A 16,905-nucleotide genomic window follows, 5' to 3' on the forward strand; every position below is an offset into this window, starting at 1 on the left:
GTCCCCACGGTTGCATCATAATGACAATTACAAACCCCTAATGGCCACAAAGTTGTTGTTTAAAAATGAAGTTTTCAAGCCTTAGCACTGTTTTCCATTTCAACCTCCATCTGCATTTAGTCTTGTATCTTCACTGAAAATTATACACTGAACCTGCTGAAATAGTCACAAGCGTCTATCATAGTATCCTTCCAAACCCACCTACTTGTCCAGTCAGAGACCAAATATCTTGATATATAGTACCTCATAGAATTTTACTATGTTGATAACCCAGGCACAGAGACCAGCTGCTGCAAAGGACTTTGTGCGGACCAAATTTGGGTTGAATTCTGGATCTTTCAAGTAATGCTCTTTGACCACTTTCAGACAGTTCTTAGGAATATGCTCCTTATCATAACTAATTAAAGCTTGTAGGAAGTCATCAACCTGCAAGGAGAAGAGACCTAATGTACCCAATCCATTTACACTGCAGAGAACTTTTCAAGATCACAAGTTAACTCCTGCTTTCATGACCTTAAAATATAAAAGCAAAATGGGCACTCTGCATTTAGTTTGCTTTTGGAGATTGCACTGAGTGAATACAAATTTTGAAAAAAAAAGGGGGGGTGGCAGGAAGCATATCTTCATATGAATCATTCATTTACAGAACCCATCACACCCCCTCAAAAAAACCCAACCACCCGAGTCCCTCTTTGCAATTAATTTGGGAAATTGTCTGATATCAGGTAAAAACATATATACAATTTTCTTCCTCTTATACTTGACTGCTCTCAGTTTTGCAAATAATAAGTAACTCCCAGTTGATGCTCATGTTGACTTCAGTATGCCACTGAAGCCATGGGGAGACATGATTTATAACAATATGACATCCAGCTCCTTCAATTAAGTCTGTAAGAGAGTGATATTACATTTGACTCAGAACTACCCTTGACTGTAATATTTAATTAACTAGCCCTCCTCTCACCCATCACACATAGCCAACAGATGATTTCCCACTGTCCAGCACCTTTCCCATGAAGACTTTAGCAGCTTTCCAACTTCGGTCTTTGGGCACTTTGCCATTATAAGCCAGTAATACCATGACTGCAGCAGTAACATTAGTTACTGCAGTTGGTGGGTTGGGGAAGGCTTTCAATTCAGTGAGATTAATCTGAAAAGCAATCAAACACACACACAAAAAAATCAACAGAAAGCTGCCAAACAGAGTTAGCCATCCGCAAAGTGAGAGATGTCTACAGAGAAATAATGGAATTGCTAGTGCAGCAGGGGTACAGCAGAATTATTCTTAAGAGATTAAGAATGCACAGCTGTACTTTTTGACGACTCTTGGTTGCTTGTGATCCCATTGGTCATCACTTCATATAGTAAGTAGAACTGCAACGATCTGCATGACAGTTACAGGAAGCCATCACTGTCCTGCAGCTCTACAATGAACACGCAATGTTCTATATGGATTCTATATACAGACACAATTTTCGACAGCCTAAAGTGCAAACGCCATTTTTTCACACAAATTTCCTGTTGGACTTGAACCCAAATCAACTAAATGATCCTTGTTGCAGTCGGTATTGTATTTAATATAGATTGTTCGATGCGACTTGACTTCATCAGTAGTAAAATAAATCACAGCAAAAAACCCTATAAACTTGTACCATACTGTAGTGCTACTACTTTCAAGAATAGTAGGTAAAATAATCTACCCACATCATACTACTTTGCCAGTTTTCTTCTGGGCACGTGCACTTCTTCCCTCTGTCCCATGTACACAACAGATCCTATGGCATAGTGATGCTTCCAATCAGCCAGAACAACTCAAGAGCTTCACGGTGCTCCTTCATACTAATTATGCTGCTTCTACAAAATTCCCAGTGGCTGCCAGTCTAGGGAGGTGGGGGAACAAGCTCATTCCTGATCTTTCATTGACCAGTACAGCAACAAGACCAATGGGCTGACCCATACATAGCTTATTAAAATCCTTTAAACGAAGTTCCTCACAGCCATTAAACTGCCTGGTTCTTACCTTATTAAGTGTATTTAAAGCTGCTGTAGCAGCCACTAGAGCAGGTTCAGTTTTCAACAAGTCATCTTCACATTCTCTCTGCTTCAGAGATACTTCTGTTTGGATTGCCACTACCTATTCAAAACAAAGAATCTTAAGAGTTTAGCCTGAGACCTAATTTTCCACATGCAGTCAGAGCTGCTTAAGCTGCAGACAGATCTTTTTCTTAGGGTCTGGGTATGCAAGCAATTTATAGTAAGTAGTAACCTTTTTTACAATAGGCACTGTCACAAACTGTGTGGCATAGCCTACGCTCCTACAGTTACTGTATCATGAGAACCAAAAATCTCCCAACATACAGTGATCCCAAGAAAGAGACAATGGGTATGTCTACACTACGGAATAAGGTCGAATTTATAGAAGTCGGTTTTTTAGAAATCGGTTTTATGTATTCGAGTGTGTGTGTCCCCACAGAAAATGCTCTAAGTGAATTAAGTGCATTAACTCGGCGGAGTGCTTCCACAGTACCGAGGCTAGAGTCGACTTCCGGAGCGTTGCACTGTGGGTAGCTATCCCACAGTTCCCGCAGTCTCCGCTGCTCATTGGAATTCTGGGTTGAGATCCCAATGCCTGATGGGGCTAAAACATTGTCGCGGGTGGTTCTGGGTACATATCGTCAGGCCCCCGTTCCCTCCCTCCCTCCGTGAAAGCAAGGGCAGACAATCGTTTCGCGCCTTTTTTCCTGAGTTACCTGTGCAGACGCCATACCACGGCAAGCATGGAGCCTGCTCAGGTAACCGTCACCCTATGACTCCTGGGTGCTGGCAGACGCGGTACGGCATTGCTACACAGTAGCAGCAACCCCTTGCCTTGTGGCAGCAGACGGTACAGTACGACTGGTAGCCGTCATCGTCATGTCTGAGGTGCTCCTGGCCACATCCCTGGCTGGGAGTGCCTGGACAGACATGGGCGCAGGGACTAAATTTGGAGTGACTTGACCAGGTCATTCTCTTTAGTCCTGCAGTCAGTCCTATTGAACCGTCTTATGGTGAGCAGGCAGGCGATATGGACTGCTAGCAGTCATACTGTACCATCTTCTGCCAGGCAGGCAAGAGATGAGGATGGCTAGCAGTCGTACTGTACCATCTTCTGCTGAGCAGCCATGAGATGTGGATGGCATGCAGTCCTTCTGCACCGTCTGCTGCCAGCCAAAGATGTAAAAGATAGATGGAGTGGGTCAAAACAAGAAATAGACCAGATTTGTTTTGTACTCATTTGCCTCCTCCCCTGTCTAGGGGACTCATTTCTCTAGGTCACACTGCAGTCACTCACAGAGAAGGTGCAGCGAGGTAAATCTAGCCATGTATCAATCAGAGGCCAGGCTAACCTCCTTGTTCCAATAAGAACGATAACTTAGGTGCACCATTTCTTATTGGAACCCTCCGTGAAGTCCTGCCTGAAATACTCCTTGATGTAAAGACACCTCCTTTGTTGATTTTAGCTCCCTGAAGCCAACCCTGTAAGCCGTGTCGTCAGTCGCCCCTCCCTCCGTCAGAGCAACGGCAGACAATCGTTCCGCACCTTTTTTCTGTGCGGATGCCATACCAAGGCAAGCATGGAGGCTGCTCAGCTCACTTTGGCAATTAGGAGCACATTAAACACCACACGCATTATCCAGCAGTATATGCAGCACCGGAACCTGGCAAAGCGATACCGGGCAAGGAGGCGACGTCAGCGCGGTCACGTGAGTGATCAGGACATGGACACAGATTTCTCTGAAAGCATGGGCCCTGCCAATGCATGCATCATGGTGCTAATGGGGCAGGTTCATGCTGTGGAACGCCGATTCTGGGCTCGGGAAACAAGCACAGACTGGTGGGACCGCATAGTGTTGCGGGTCTGGGACGATTTCCAGTGGCTGCGAAATTTTCGCATGCGTAAGGGCACTTTCATGGAACTTTGTGACTTGCTTTCCCCTGCCCTGAAGTGCATGAATACCAAGATGAGAGCAGCCCTCACAGTTGAGAAGCGAGTGGCGATAGCCCTGTGGAAGCTTGCAACGCCAGACAGCTACCGGTCAGTTGGGAATCAATTTGGAGTGGGCAAATCTACTGTGGGGGCTGCTGTGATGCAAGTAGCCCATGCAATCAAAGATCTGCTGATATCAAGGGTAGTGACCCTGGGAAATGTGCAGGTCATAGTGGATGGCTTTGCTGCAATGGGATTCCCTAACTGTGGTGGGGCCATAGACGGAACCCATATCCCTATCTTGGCACCGGAGCACCAAGCCGCCGAGTACATAAACCGCAAGGGGTACTTTTCGATAGTGCTGCGAGCTCTGGTGGATCACAAGGGACGTTTCACCAACATCAACGTGGGATGGCCGGGAAAGGTGCATGATGCTCGCATCTTCAGGAACTCTGGTCTGTTTCAAAAGCTGCAGGAAGGGACTTTATTCCCAGACCAGAAAATAACTGTTGGGGATGTTGAAATGCCTATATGTATCCTTGGGGACCCAGCCTACCCCTTAATGCCATGGCTCATGAAGCCGTACACAGGCAGCCTGGACAGTAGTCAGGAGCTGTTCAACTACAGGCTGAGCAAGTGCAGAATGGTGGTAGAATGTGCATTTGGACGTTTAAAGGCGCGCTGGCGCAGTTTACTGACTCGCTTAGACCTCAGCGAAACCAATATTCCCACTGTTATTACTGCTTGCTGTGTGCTCCACAATATCTGTGAGAGTAAGGGGGAGACGTTTATGGCGGGGTGGGAGGTTGAGGCAAATCGCCTGGCTGCTGGTTATGCGCAGCCAGACACCAGGGCGGTTAGAAAAGCACAGGAGGGCGCGGTACGCATCAGAGAAGCTTTGAAAACCAGTTTCATGACTGGCCAGGCTACGGTGTGAAAGTTCTGTTTGTTTCTCCTTGATGAACCCTCCGCCCCTTGGTTCACTCTACTTCCCTGTAAGCTAACCACCCGCCCCTCCTCCCTTCAATCACCGCTTGCAGAGGCAATAAAGTCATTGTTGCTTCACATTCATGCATTCTTTATTCATTCATCACACAAATAGGGGGATGACTACCAAGGTAGCCCAGGACGGGTGGTGGAGGAGGGAAGGAAAATGCCACACAGCACTTTAAGCACAGCACTTTAAAAGTTTACAACTTTAAAATTTATTGAATGACAGCCTTCTTTTTTTTGGGCAATCCTCTGTGGTGGAGTGGCTGGTTGGCTGGAGGCCCCCCCACCGCGTTCTTGGGCGTCTGGGTGTGGAGGCTATGGAACTTGGGGAGGAGGGCGGTTGGTTACAGAGGGGCTGCAGTGGCAGTCTGTGCTCCAGCTGCCTTTGCTGCAGCTCAACCATACACTGGAGCATACTGGTTTGGTCCTGCAGCAGCCTCAGCATTGAATCCTGCCTCCTCTCATCACGCTGCCGCCACATTTGAGCTTCAGCCCTGTCTTCAGCCTGCCACTTACTCTCTTCAGCCCGCCACCTCTCCTCCCGGTCATTTTGTGCTTTCCTGCACTCTGACATTATTTGCCTCCACGCATTCGTCTGTGCTCTGTCAGTGTGGGAGGACAGCATGAGCTCGGAGAACATTTCATCGCGAGTGCATTTTTTTTTCTTTCTAAGCTTCACTAGCCTCTGGGAAGGAGAAGATCCTGTGATCATTGAAACACATGCAGCTGGTGGAGAAAAAAAAAGGGACAGCGGTATTTAAAAAGACACATTTTATAAAACAGTGGCTACACTCTTTCAGGGTAAACCTTGCTGTTAACATTACATACATAGCACATGTGCTTTCGTTACAAGGTCGCATTTTGCCTCCCCCCACCGCGTGACTACCCCCTCAACCTTCCCCCCTCCCTGTGGCTAACAGCGGGGAACATTTCTGTTTAGCCACAGGCAAACACCCCAGCAGGAATGGGCTCCTCTGAGTGTCCCCTGAAGAAAAGCACTCTATTTCAACCAGGCGACCATGAATTATATCTCACTCTCCTGAGGATAACACAGAGAGATAAAGAACGGATGTTGTTTGAATGCCAGCAAACATACACTGCAATGCTTTGTTCTACAATGATTCCCGAGTACATGTTACTGGCCTGGAGTGGTAAAGTGTCCTACCATGAAGGACGCAATAAGGCTGCCCTCCCCAGAAACCTTTTGCAAAGGCTTTAGGACTACATCTAGGAGAACCGCGAATGCCAGGGCAAAGTAATCCTTTCACATGTTTGCTTTTAAACCATGTATAGTATTTTAAAAAGGTACACTCACCAGAGGTCCCTTCTCTGCCTGCTGGGTCCAGGAGGCAGCCTTGGGTGGGTTCGGGGGGTACTGGCTCCAGGTCCAGGGTGAGAAACAGTTCCTGGCTGTCGGGAAAACCGGTTTCTCCGCTTGCTTGCTGTGAGCTATCATCTTCTTCGTCCCCAAAACCTGCTTCCGTATTGCCTCCATCTCCATTGAAGGAGTCAAACAACATGGCTGGGGTACTGGTGGCTGAACCCCCTAAAATGGCATGCAGCTCATCATAGAAGCGGCATGTTTGGGGCTCTGACCCGGAGCGGCCGTTCGCCTCTCTGGTTTTCTGGTAGGCTTGCCTCAGCTCCTTCAGTTTCACGCGGCACTGCTTCGGGTCCCTGTTATGGCCTCTGTCCTTCATGCCCTGGGAGATTTTGACAAGGTTTTGGCATTTCGAAAACTGGAACGGAGTTCTGATATCACGGATTCCTCTCCCCAAACAGCGATCAGATCCCGTACCTCCCGTTCGGTCCATGCTGGAGCTCTTTTGCGATTCTGGGACTCCATCATGCTCACCTGTGCTGACGAGCTCTGCATGGTCACCTGTAGCTTGCCACGCTGACCAAACAGGAAATGAGATTCAAAAGTTCGCGGTTCTTTTCCTGTCTACCTGGCCAGTGCATCTGAGTTGAAAGTGCTGTCCAGAGCGGTCACAATGGAGCACTCTGGGATAGCTCCCGGAGGCCAATACCATCGAATTGTGTCCACAGTACCCCACATTCGAGCCGGCAATGTCGATTTAAGCGCTAATCCACTTGTCAGGGGTGGAGTAAGGAAATCGATTTTAAGAGCCCTTTAAGTCGAAATAAAGGGCTTCATTGTGTGGACGGGTACAGGTTTACATCCATTTAACGCTGCTAAATTCGACCTAAAGTCCTAGTGTAGACCAGGGCAATGAGTCAGATCCCCAGCTGTGACTGAGCTCTGCTAAGTTAAAAGCTCCACATGGCAGGTGATTTACAACCCCAGGCTTATAGGACCCCTATTGCAGCCGCCTCTTCCTGCAGACCACTGCATCCAGACAAAGTATAAACCCCATTACGTCTGATAAAGAGTTTAGAGAGTGCCACATTCCTTTCATCCTAGCTGTTCTCTTTGCTGTCCTGAATCATGAAGTTGCTCCCTCTTGCTGTTCTGTCCTTTTCTGAGCAGAAACATGGAAGAAGATGGAGGATACCCACTGAATTTCTTTGTGGGAAAACACATTGATATCAAGAATACAGGCAAAACAGTGAGCAGGCAAATGGAGGAGCTAGAAAATGGCAGAAAAATTGCCACATTTGTGGATTTGTGTGTCTCAGACAGATTTATCTGGCATCTTGACAAAAAAAAAAAAGTTAAGTTATGCAATCATTTGCCCAGCTATTTAATCACAGTATACTCTGGGTCAGGGTCATAGCTAAACACTCTGATAGTTTCCATCATAATCTTTTACACTGACAGTTTTATAACTAAATATAAAATAAAAAAATGTCTGCCAGGCTTAAATTTGGTGAATATGTTTTATTCTTGGAATATATTTTTTTCTTTTAAAATTGGTTTTGATTGTATTAATACATCAAGTAAGAAAATAGACGTTTAGACTCGTTTGGGATTTTTGTAATTGTGTAATTGAAAAACAGCATGAATTTTAAAAAACAGAAATTTGCCCAGAGCTTCTGGTTTATGACATTGCTTTTGTACTGTGGAAATAAATTAAGCTTTCTGATAACTTAATGGTGTCAGCTTTATTTTAATAATACCCACTAATTAAATAAACATACATTTAAAAAGCCATTTCAGAACAGCTACAAGGCACTTTGTAAAGAAGAACTTGTATACCAGTGGCTAAATTACCACCTACACAGAGCAATTACTCTTATCCTGAAACTACCCTGGAAATACACTGCAAAATTTGTTACCTGATAATTTCCTTTCTGGATATGGCCTCTTTGCCATTAAAAGACATTTGGATTGCTATTTGCTTTCTGCAAATATCACAGGCAGCTCAGACTTGTCCATGAGGCTCCACACCTTGACCACACTCCTCCTGCTCGCATTCCAGAAACGTATAATAAATGTGACTGAATAAAGTGCTACTGTTACAAAGTTTTATTTTTAATCTACTAGTACAAATTTAGTGTTTCGTTACAATTGTGGAAGCACTCATCTGGAGTGAAAGTGGAAGGGACATGGCTCTTTCTTAGAGCCTCATGGACAAGTATGAGCAGCCTACAACATCTGTAGAATGAGGAAACTAAAAACAGTATAATTAAGTTATTTAGGTACCATGGCTTGGAGCACTTTCCACTCAAGGAATTTTCCTTCTGTAGAGGAATGAAGGTCAACCCAACAGCACTCTGTAAAAACAGTGCTGTTGGGAGTGACTACATAGCAGCTTTACACAATTTCAATTCAATTCAGTGAGATTTTATTGGCATGACAACTCACATAAATATTACCAAAGGAGGAGAGGCAGGAAGAGACAGATCCTCCTCAATGGTTGACTCCCTTTTTGCCCTGGATGCTGCCATGAAGAATGTTGAATGGGCACTGATCCCCTTGGGCTTGGTTTGATGTCTGGCTATGGAGGAGCTTTCAGGCCCAGACATTTAGGGCAAAAGAAATGAACAGATAGGAGAACTGATTAGTTCTGCTAAGGTAAAATTGAACAACTCTTTCATACAGGTGTAGAGGCTTTGGGTAAAACAAAGGAAGAACAATTTTCTGTGATGTATGGAAAGAAGAGTTTATCTTGGTAACAATCAATTCAGTGGTAGGAAAAATGACTGTTGTTATGGAAGATGTAGTAGTAAGAGCAGAGGCTTCAGACTTTTCTGATCTGACTGTGATCAAGAAGCTGGTTTGCATGGAAATGAAATGCAGGGACTTAGATGCCATCAATTTGAATGGGTCATGAGAGCCTACAGAATTGTGGCAAGATCCCAGGTAGGGAAGGCAGGTCTGACTGCTAGTTTTGGTAGACATGCTCCCCTGAAGAGCCAGACTACCACTAGGTGATTTACCAGAGACATGGAAGAGCCTGTGTTTATACCACTATGTAGTGCTGAGACATGAGATAGAATGGTAGGAGGTCTTGGGCCCAAGTTTAGGTCATCTTGCAAGAGATCCAGAAGAGCTAGGATGACTAGTTCCCTGAAATTTCTAGCCTGGTATCAGTAGAATTTTGTCCAAACTCTTGTGTAGGCTAAGAGGGTGGAAGGCCTGTGGGATGCTAAGATAGTCTATTATTGTGGAAGAGTAACCCATCTAGGTTAGCCAAGCTGTCACGCTCCAAAATCAGGACCTGGCTCAAGGACAGAAGATCCTGTCAGGTGAGAGACTGAGTAGAAGCAGTTCTCACTACCATGGCCTTCTTCCATAATTTCCTCTTTTTTCTCCTTCTGAGTGACTCTTCCTAGCAGAAGGGCAGGGAAAGCACAGAGCCAAAACAGATCTGAGTCAGAGAGTCCAATCCCAGTGAGGAGTGGTGGTCTTTTCAGGTGAATAAGAGTTTCACCTTTGCATTTTGATTGAATGCAAACAGATCTCCCTGGAGATAGCCTGCGGTACTGGAAATCAACTGATATAGTTCTAGGCTCAGGGAGCATTCCATGTAGTCTCTCTGCTGATACCTTAGACAGCCCGCTTTCGTGTTCAGTGTCCCACTTATGTAAATCACTCTGATGCAGCTAGGGGTGGCCTTCTGCCCAGGAGACAATCTGGCCCACTTCAGCAAATACGTTTGAGTTTCCTGTCCCCACCTCACAATGTATAGGAATCGGGTACTATCCCTTTAAATAAGTTAAAAGAAAAGGAGTACTTGTGGCACCTTAGAGACTAACCAATTTATTTGAGCATAAGCTTTCGTGAGCTACAGCTCACTTCATAGGATGCATAAAGTGGAAAATGCAGTGAGGATGTTTTATACACACAGACCATGAAAAAATGGGTGTTTATCACTTCAAAAGGTTTTCTCTCCCCCCACCCCACTCTCCTGCTGGTAATAGCTTATCTAAAGTGATCACTCTCCTTACAATGTGTATGATAATCAAGGTGGGCCATTTCCAGCACAAATCCAGGGTTTAACAAGAACGTCTGAGGAACAGTGGGGGGAGCGGGGGGTTTGGAAAAAACAAGGGGAAATAGGTTACCTTGCATAATGACTTAACCACTCCCAGTCTCTATTCAAGCCTAAGTTAATTGTATCCAATTTGCAAATGAATTCCAATTCAGCAGTCTCTCGCTGGAGTCTGGGTTTGAAGTTTTTCTGTTGTAATATCGCAACTTTCATGTCTGTAATCGCGTGACCAGAGAGATTGAAGTGTTCTCCGACTGGTTTATAAATGTTATAATTCTTGACATCTGATTTGTGTCCATTTATTCTTTTACGTAGAGACTGTCCAGTTTGACCAATGTACATGGCAGAGGGGCATTGCTTGCACATGATGGCATATATCACATTGGCAGATGTGCAGGTGAATGAGCCTCTGATAGTGTGGCTGATGTTATTAGGCCCTGTGATGGTGTCCCTTGAATAGATATGTGGGCACAGTTGGCAATGGGCTTTGTTGCAAGGATAGGTTCCTGGGTTAGTGGTTCTGTTGTGTGGTATGTAGTTGCTGGTGAGTATTTGCTTCAGGTTGCGGGGCTGTCTGTAGGCAAGGACTGGCCTGTCTCCCAAGATTTGTGAGAGTGATGGGTCGTCCTTCAGGATAGGTTGTAGATCCTTGATAATGCGTTGGAGAGGTTTTAGTTGGGGGCTGAAGGTGATGGCTACTGGCGTTCTGTTATTTTCTTTGTTAGGCCTGTCCTGTAGTAGGTGACTTCTGGGTACTCTTTTGGCTCTGTCAATCTGTTTCTTCACTTCCGCAGGTGTGTATTGCAGTTGTAAGAATGCTTGATAGAGATCTTGTAGGTGTTTGTCTCTGTCTGAGGGGTTGGAGCAAATACGGTTGTATCACAGAGCTTGGCTGTAGACAATGGACTGTGTGGTGTGGTCTGGGTGAAAGCTGGAGGCATGTAGGTAGGAATAGCGGTCACTAGGTTCCCGGTAGAGGGTGGTGTTTATGTGACCATCGCTTATTAGCACTGTAGTGTCCAGGAAGTGGATCTCTTGTGTGGACTGGTCCAGGCTGAGGTTGATGGTGGGATGGAAATGGTTGAAATCATGGTGGAATTCCTCAAGGGCTTCTTTTCCATGGATCCAGATGATGAAGATGCATCAATATAGCGCAACTAGCGTAGGGGCATTAGGGGACGAGAGCTGAGGAAGTGTTGTTCTAAGTCAGCCATAAAAATGTTGGCATACTGTGGGGCCATGCGGGTACCCATAGCAGTGCCGCTGATTTGAAGGTATACATTGTCCCCAAATGTGAAATAGTTATGGGTGAGGACAAAGTCACAAAGTTCAGCCACCAGGTTTGCAGTGACATTATCGGGGATAGTGTTCCTGACGGCTTGTAGTCCATCTTTGTGTGGAATGTTGGTGTAGAGGTGTACCATCCTGGCCACTTCTACATCCATAGTGGCCAGGATGGTATTTTCAAGAAGATCACCGATGGATTGTAGTTTCCTCACTTTCAGCTCCTAGTGCCTCTTGCTCCCAGCTCCTCAGACGCACGCCACAAACTGAAGTGAGGTCCTTTTTAAACTCAGGTGCCCCGATTAGCCAGCATGCCCTAATTGATTCTAGCAGCTTCTTAATTGACTCCAGGTGTCCTAATTAGCCTGCCTGAATTTGTTCCAGGAAGTTCCTTCTTGTTCTGGAACTGCCCCTGTTACCTTACCCAGGGAAAATGGACCTGCTTAATCTGGGACTAATATATCTGCCTTCTAACACTCTCGCCATCATGGGTCGCATGCACACTTCGGGGAAGGGCCTGTCCCAGTCAGTGTGCCCACATGGTTAAAACTTACTTCTGATGACATAAAGGAACAGATCTGCAAACTGGCTAAGAAAGGTCTGACTCCCTCACAGATCGGTGTAATCCTAAGGGATTCTCATGGTGTTGCCAAAGTTTGTTTTGTCACTGGCAACAAAATTTTAAGGATCCTTAAGTCCAAGGGACTTGCCCCAGACCTTCCAGAGGATCTGTACCACTTGATCAAGAAAGCTGTTGCTGTCCATAAACATCTTGAGAGAAACAGAAAAGGAGTACTTGTGGCACCTTAGAGACTAACAAATTTATTTGAGCATAAGCTTTCATGAGGTACAGCATCCGAGGAAGTGAGCTGTAGCTCACGAAAGCTTATGCTCAAATAAATTTGTGAGTCTCGAAGGTGCCACAAGTACTCCTTTTCTTTTTGCGGATACAGACTAACATGGCTGCTACTCAGAAGGATAAAGATGCCAGATGTCGTCTGCTTCTGACTGAGAGCAGAATTCACAGGCTGGCTTGTTACTACAAGATCAAGAGAGTACTCCCACCCAAGTGGAAGTATGAGTCATCCACTGCCTCTGCTCTGGTCGCTTAAGAGTTCACTCTTCTTTTTGCTGAAAGAATAAAGTCACATTAAAGACCAAAAAAACCCCAATACTCTCCTGTAGCCATCTGGCCCCTGACCCTGTCACAGTATCTAGAGAAGTCTTGTGCATTTGTATATAGTTAGTAAATACCATTATTTGGAATCCAGTTGTGCCCATATGGTTTCCCCATATTCTCTCTGTTGTGTAGAGAATAAGGACAACACTCCTTGCCTGTTTATATATAGGAGAGTCATCAAATTGTTGTGCTCCTTTCTCAGGGGATCCTGGAAATCCCAAAGAGCCAGCCTGAATGGTTCTTGATGTGTGAGGATGGTCTGATTTGTATAATCCCAAGAACCTTGCAGAGCAGTGATGAGCTGCCAAAATCTTAACAACTGGTTCCCTATAAAAAGTTCTGATTTAAGGGATGTGCGCCAGTATGTATTTTTTGTACCAACAGGGTTACCATACGTCTGTATTTTCCCGGGAGGAATTTTTAAGATTTAAAAATTCCTCCCGGACGGCGATTTAAGAACCAAAAAGCCTGACCTGTCCGGGAAAATACAGATGTATGTTAACCCTGCCTAAAGTTCTTTTTTAAAAAGATGGGCCTGAACTAGAAATGAGCTCCGTTTCACACGTGTGGGTCCCCGCCACTCCCCGGGGGTGTGCTAGGGTGACCAGATGTCCCGATTTTATAGGGACAGTCCCAATTTTGGGGTCTTTTTCTTATATCGGCTCCTATTACCCCCCACCCCCTGTCCTGATTTTTCACACTTGCTGTCTGGTCACCCTAGGGTGTGCACATGTGTGGGTCCCAGCTGCTCCCTGCCCCCCTCATTGAAGCAGGTGTGCAGGGTTACTGCCCTGGGAAGTGCAGGACACCAGTAGACGTGGGGCAGGGCTAGCTGGAGGCAGGGGGTGCAGGGCTGGCTGTGGGCAGGGCAGGGGGTGTGGCAGGGGCTGGTGCAGGCCGGGCAGACGGTGCGGGGATGGCTGGAGACAGGGGCTGGCTGCAGGCAGGGCAGGGGGTGCGGGGGTGGCTGGAGACAGGGGCTGGCTGCGGGCAGGGCGGGGGGTGGCTGGAGACAGGCTGGCTGCGGGCAGGGCGGGGGGGCGGCAGGGGGTGTGGAGGTGACTGGAGGCAGGGCAGGGGGTGCAGCAGGGGCTGGCTGCGGGCAGGGCAGGGGGTGGCTGGAGACAGGGGCTGGTGCGGGCAGGGCAGGGGATCGCTGGAGGCAGGGCAGGGGGTGCGGAAGGGGCTGGTGCGGGCAGGGCGGGGGTGTCTGGAGGCAGGGGTTGCGGGGGTGGCTGGAGGCAGGGGCTGGCTGCAGGCAGGGGTTGCGGGGGTGGCTGGAGGCAGGGGCTGGCTGCAGGCAGGGGGTGTGGGGGTGGCTGAAGGCAGGGGCTGGCTGCAGGCAGGGGGTGTGGGGGTGGCTGAAGGCAGGGGCTGGTGCGGGCAGGGGGTGTGGGGGTCGCTGGAGGCAGGGGCTGGTGCGGGCAGGGCAGAGGGTCGCTGGAGGCAGGGGCTGGTGCGGGCAGGGCAGAGGGTCGCTGGAGGCAGGGCAGGGGGTGGGTACTCACGGGGAGAGCAGCAGGATGCAGCCCAGGCCCAGCAGAGCAGCCAGGGACCCACCAGGCAGCACCGGGAGCCCGAGGGCCAGGGGAGCAGCAGCAGCAACAGGGCTCTTGCCCAGGGCTAGACAGCAGCCCACATGGCTCCCGCAGCGCAGTGCCCCCAGTGGCCGGAGCAGGAATTACATCACTTCCCATCCCGAGCCCATCAAAGCCTCAGCGCCCCCTGCAGGGAAGCGGGTTAACAACCGGTTCTAAAACTGCTTCAACATTTAACAACTGGTTCACGCAAACCGGTGCGAACCGGCTCCAGCTCACCACTGTTGCAGAGGTTTCTCTGGAAGAGTCTTGGCTGGTGCTGCATAAGGCCAGAGGTCTTAAATATGAGTCCCTTTTCCTGGCCTTTTCCTGAGGGTCCCTGGGCTGCGAGCGATTGTGGGAGAGCTCCTAGTCTTTGCCTCATGATACAGTCTCCTTAGAGGTGGGAGCATCTTATGCCCTGTTTACTCAGTTTGATCAGCTCTGCCACGTGGAAGAAGAAGAGAAAAGAGGGAGGGCACTGATGCGGGGAAATAACCTCTGAAAAACGGTCATTCCCTCAACGAAGGTTAGATTGGGGGCAGGTTGAAAAGGGTAATTTTGCTCACTGCTACCCCCTAAAATTGGGGATTTAAAACTGGGGTAGTGATAGATAAGTGAGGAGTGCTGAACTTCTGCTCAGTTTGCATGGTGGAAAGTGGAGAGTTTGGAAAGAGGATAGGAGAAGCCTGGCCATACTGTGACACAAAAACACCATGGGTGCCAACTGGCACAGGGTTCACTGCAACTCCTGTCTCAGTCCTGACAAACTCACTATACCTAATACATTGCTTTCATGGTATTTATCCATAAAAGGTAGCATGTGAGGTCTCTACTGAAAGTGCGTAACTTATTGATACCCATAACCATTGTGAGATGTGGGTGATATCTAAGGAGTAATGTAACTATATGGAAAATTATGCTTTTATGGTCTTGGAGTGAAAATGAGTCACCAGAGAAAAAGCGTATGTCTCGGTGGAGGCCCAGTCAAGTTAGAGGGTGTTGTCACCCCGCATAGGCTAGCCAAATATGTAATATGTTGCTCTATTGTCAGCCATTGCAACAACCCAAAGAAGCCAATGGAAAACCATCAAAGGTAAACTATAAACATTGAAACCATCTGGAAGTGGAAAGAAAGGATATGACAGCAAGGGGGTCACCCTGTCTGTGAATAAAGGCAACAGACTGATTCAACATATCAACAGGATGGAGAAAGATACTCTGGATCCATTCTCCGAGAAGCAGAAATGCTTCATGAAAGATTGGGTCCTGCTCCTTGGGGCTAGTGATTGCTACAAAAGACAACTTTGGGTGTGAGAATCTATCTGCTTTATTAGCTAGGAAAGGTAACAGTTAATAAGTGTAGGCCCTAGCTCCTGTTTTATGGTTTTGTTTTGTATGTAACCATTTGTTCCCCTGGGTTTCTAGTTAAATCTCTTTTTTTCTTACATAAATTTCTCTTTGATTTACTATAATTGAACTCAAATGCTGCATATGATGCAGGAGCAGTGTTCTAAGGCAAAACTAGAGTACACCATTCCTTTAGAAATGGAGGATCTGGGATTTCTGTGGGTATCCAGTGATCAGGGGCTGCACATCACAGGGGGACACTTTGAAGGGACTTAGGGGCTGGAGTGCAGCTATTTTCAACTGGCAGGACTGGTGTAGCTTAGAAGAGAGTGTTTGAGCACCTGACAGGCTGATTGTGTCAGGGAGTTAACACCCAGCTGGCACAGGCAAGGCTTCCTTGCACCGCAGGCAGGTGGCAACAAGGTGACTCACAGTCTGAGTGCCCCGAGGAGCACCACATCTACCCCAGAGCAAAGAACAAATTTCAGAAACAAATATGACCATCAAAAATAGCCTAGGCCACCAGTAATTTTCCCTTCTAGATGCTGTCAGACAGTCACTTGCACAAGTACCACCTCAGTGTCTCCCCAGTGACCACAGAACTCCTGCTTGACTATCAGACACCTAATACGTGAGTTGAATTATTTGAAGCATGGCTGACAAGAGGTCTGTCTTGGCTCCCTACAAGCTCAGGGTTACTCCACCAGTCTTACTTCATCCAAGTCTGAACCTGTCAGATTCTTCCACACTAGGCTATTCTGACCCCTCAAAATACATTGCAAGCTTCTTGGAGAATGGTGTAGGTGAGTTGTTGGCTGGGAATCCTGGTTTAGCTGGGGCCCTTTGGTGCAGCTAGCTCTTAGAATTTCAGCAGGTCCCATCGTTCCTTGGGAGTAGCAGAGGGATATTCCAAGTTATCCGTGATATCAGAATTCCCCTGCTCTCCAGCAGCACACCAGATCTCCTCACTCTCTTAGCTCCCACACCAGCTGCTGCAGCAGTGGAGATCCTGCCTCCACTGCTCAGTCTCTAAGGGCAGGTCTACACTATAGCTGGGATCGACGCTCCGAGATCAATCCACCGGCAGTTGATTTAGCGGGTCTAGTAAAGTTGACCCCTGTACTCTACCCCCAACTAGAAGAGTAACGTAAGACA

General features: G+C 47.3%; 1 protein-coding gene and 1 pseudogene across 1 annotated transcript in view; one reads left to right on the plus strand and one right to left on the minus strand.

The window, feature by feature from the left end:
* Nucleotides 1-16,905, minus strand: part of DNAH11 (dynein axonemal heavy chain 11) — a 293,766-nt gene that overhangs the window by 81,069 nt on the left and 195,792 nt on the right. Inside the window, exons 58-60 of the mRNA XM_077808745.1 lie at nt 2,021-2,134; nt 1,007-1,150; nt 244-426 (exon numbers count right to left, since the gene is read on the minus strand). Coding sequence (XP_077664871.1) covers nt 244-426; nt 1,007-1,150; nt 2,021-2,134 — 441 coding nt within the window. The remainder of the gene's footprint in view (nt 1-243; nt 427-1,006; nt 1,151-2,020; nt 2,135-16,905) is intronic.
* LOC144260665 (small ribosomal subunit protein uS15-like) lies at nt 12,131-12,755 on the plus strand (annotated as a pseudogene).

This window comes from Eretmochelys imbricata, chromosome 2 (assembly GCF_965152235.1).
Source record: "Eretmochelys imbricata isolate rEreImb1 chromosome 2, rEreImb1.hap1, whole genome shotgun sequence".
Taxonomy (NCBI): domain Eukaryota; kingdom Metazoa; phylum Chordata; order Testudines; family Cheloniidae; genus Eretmochelys; species Eretmochelys imbricata.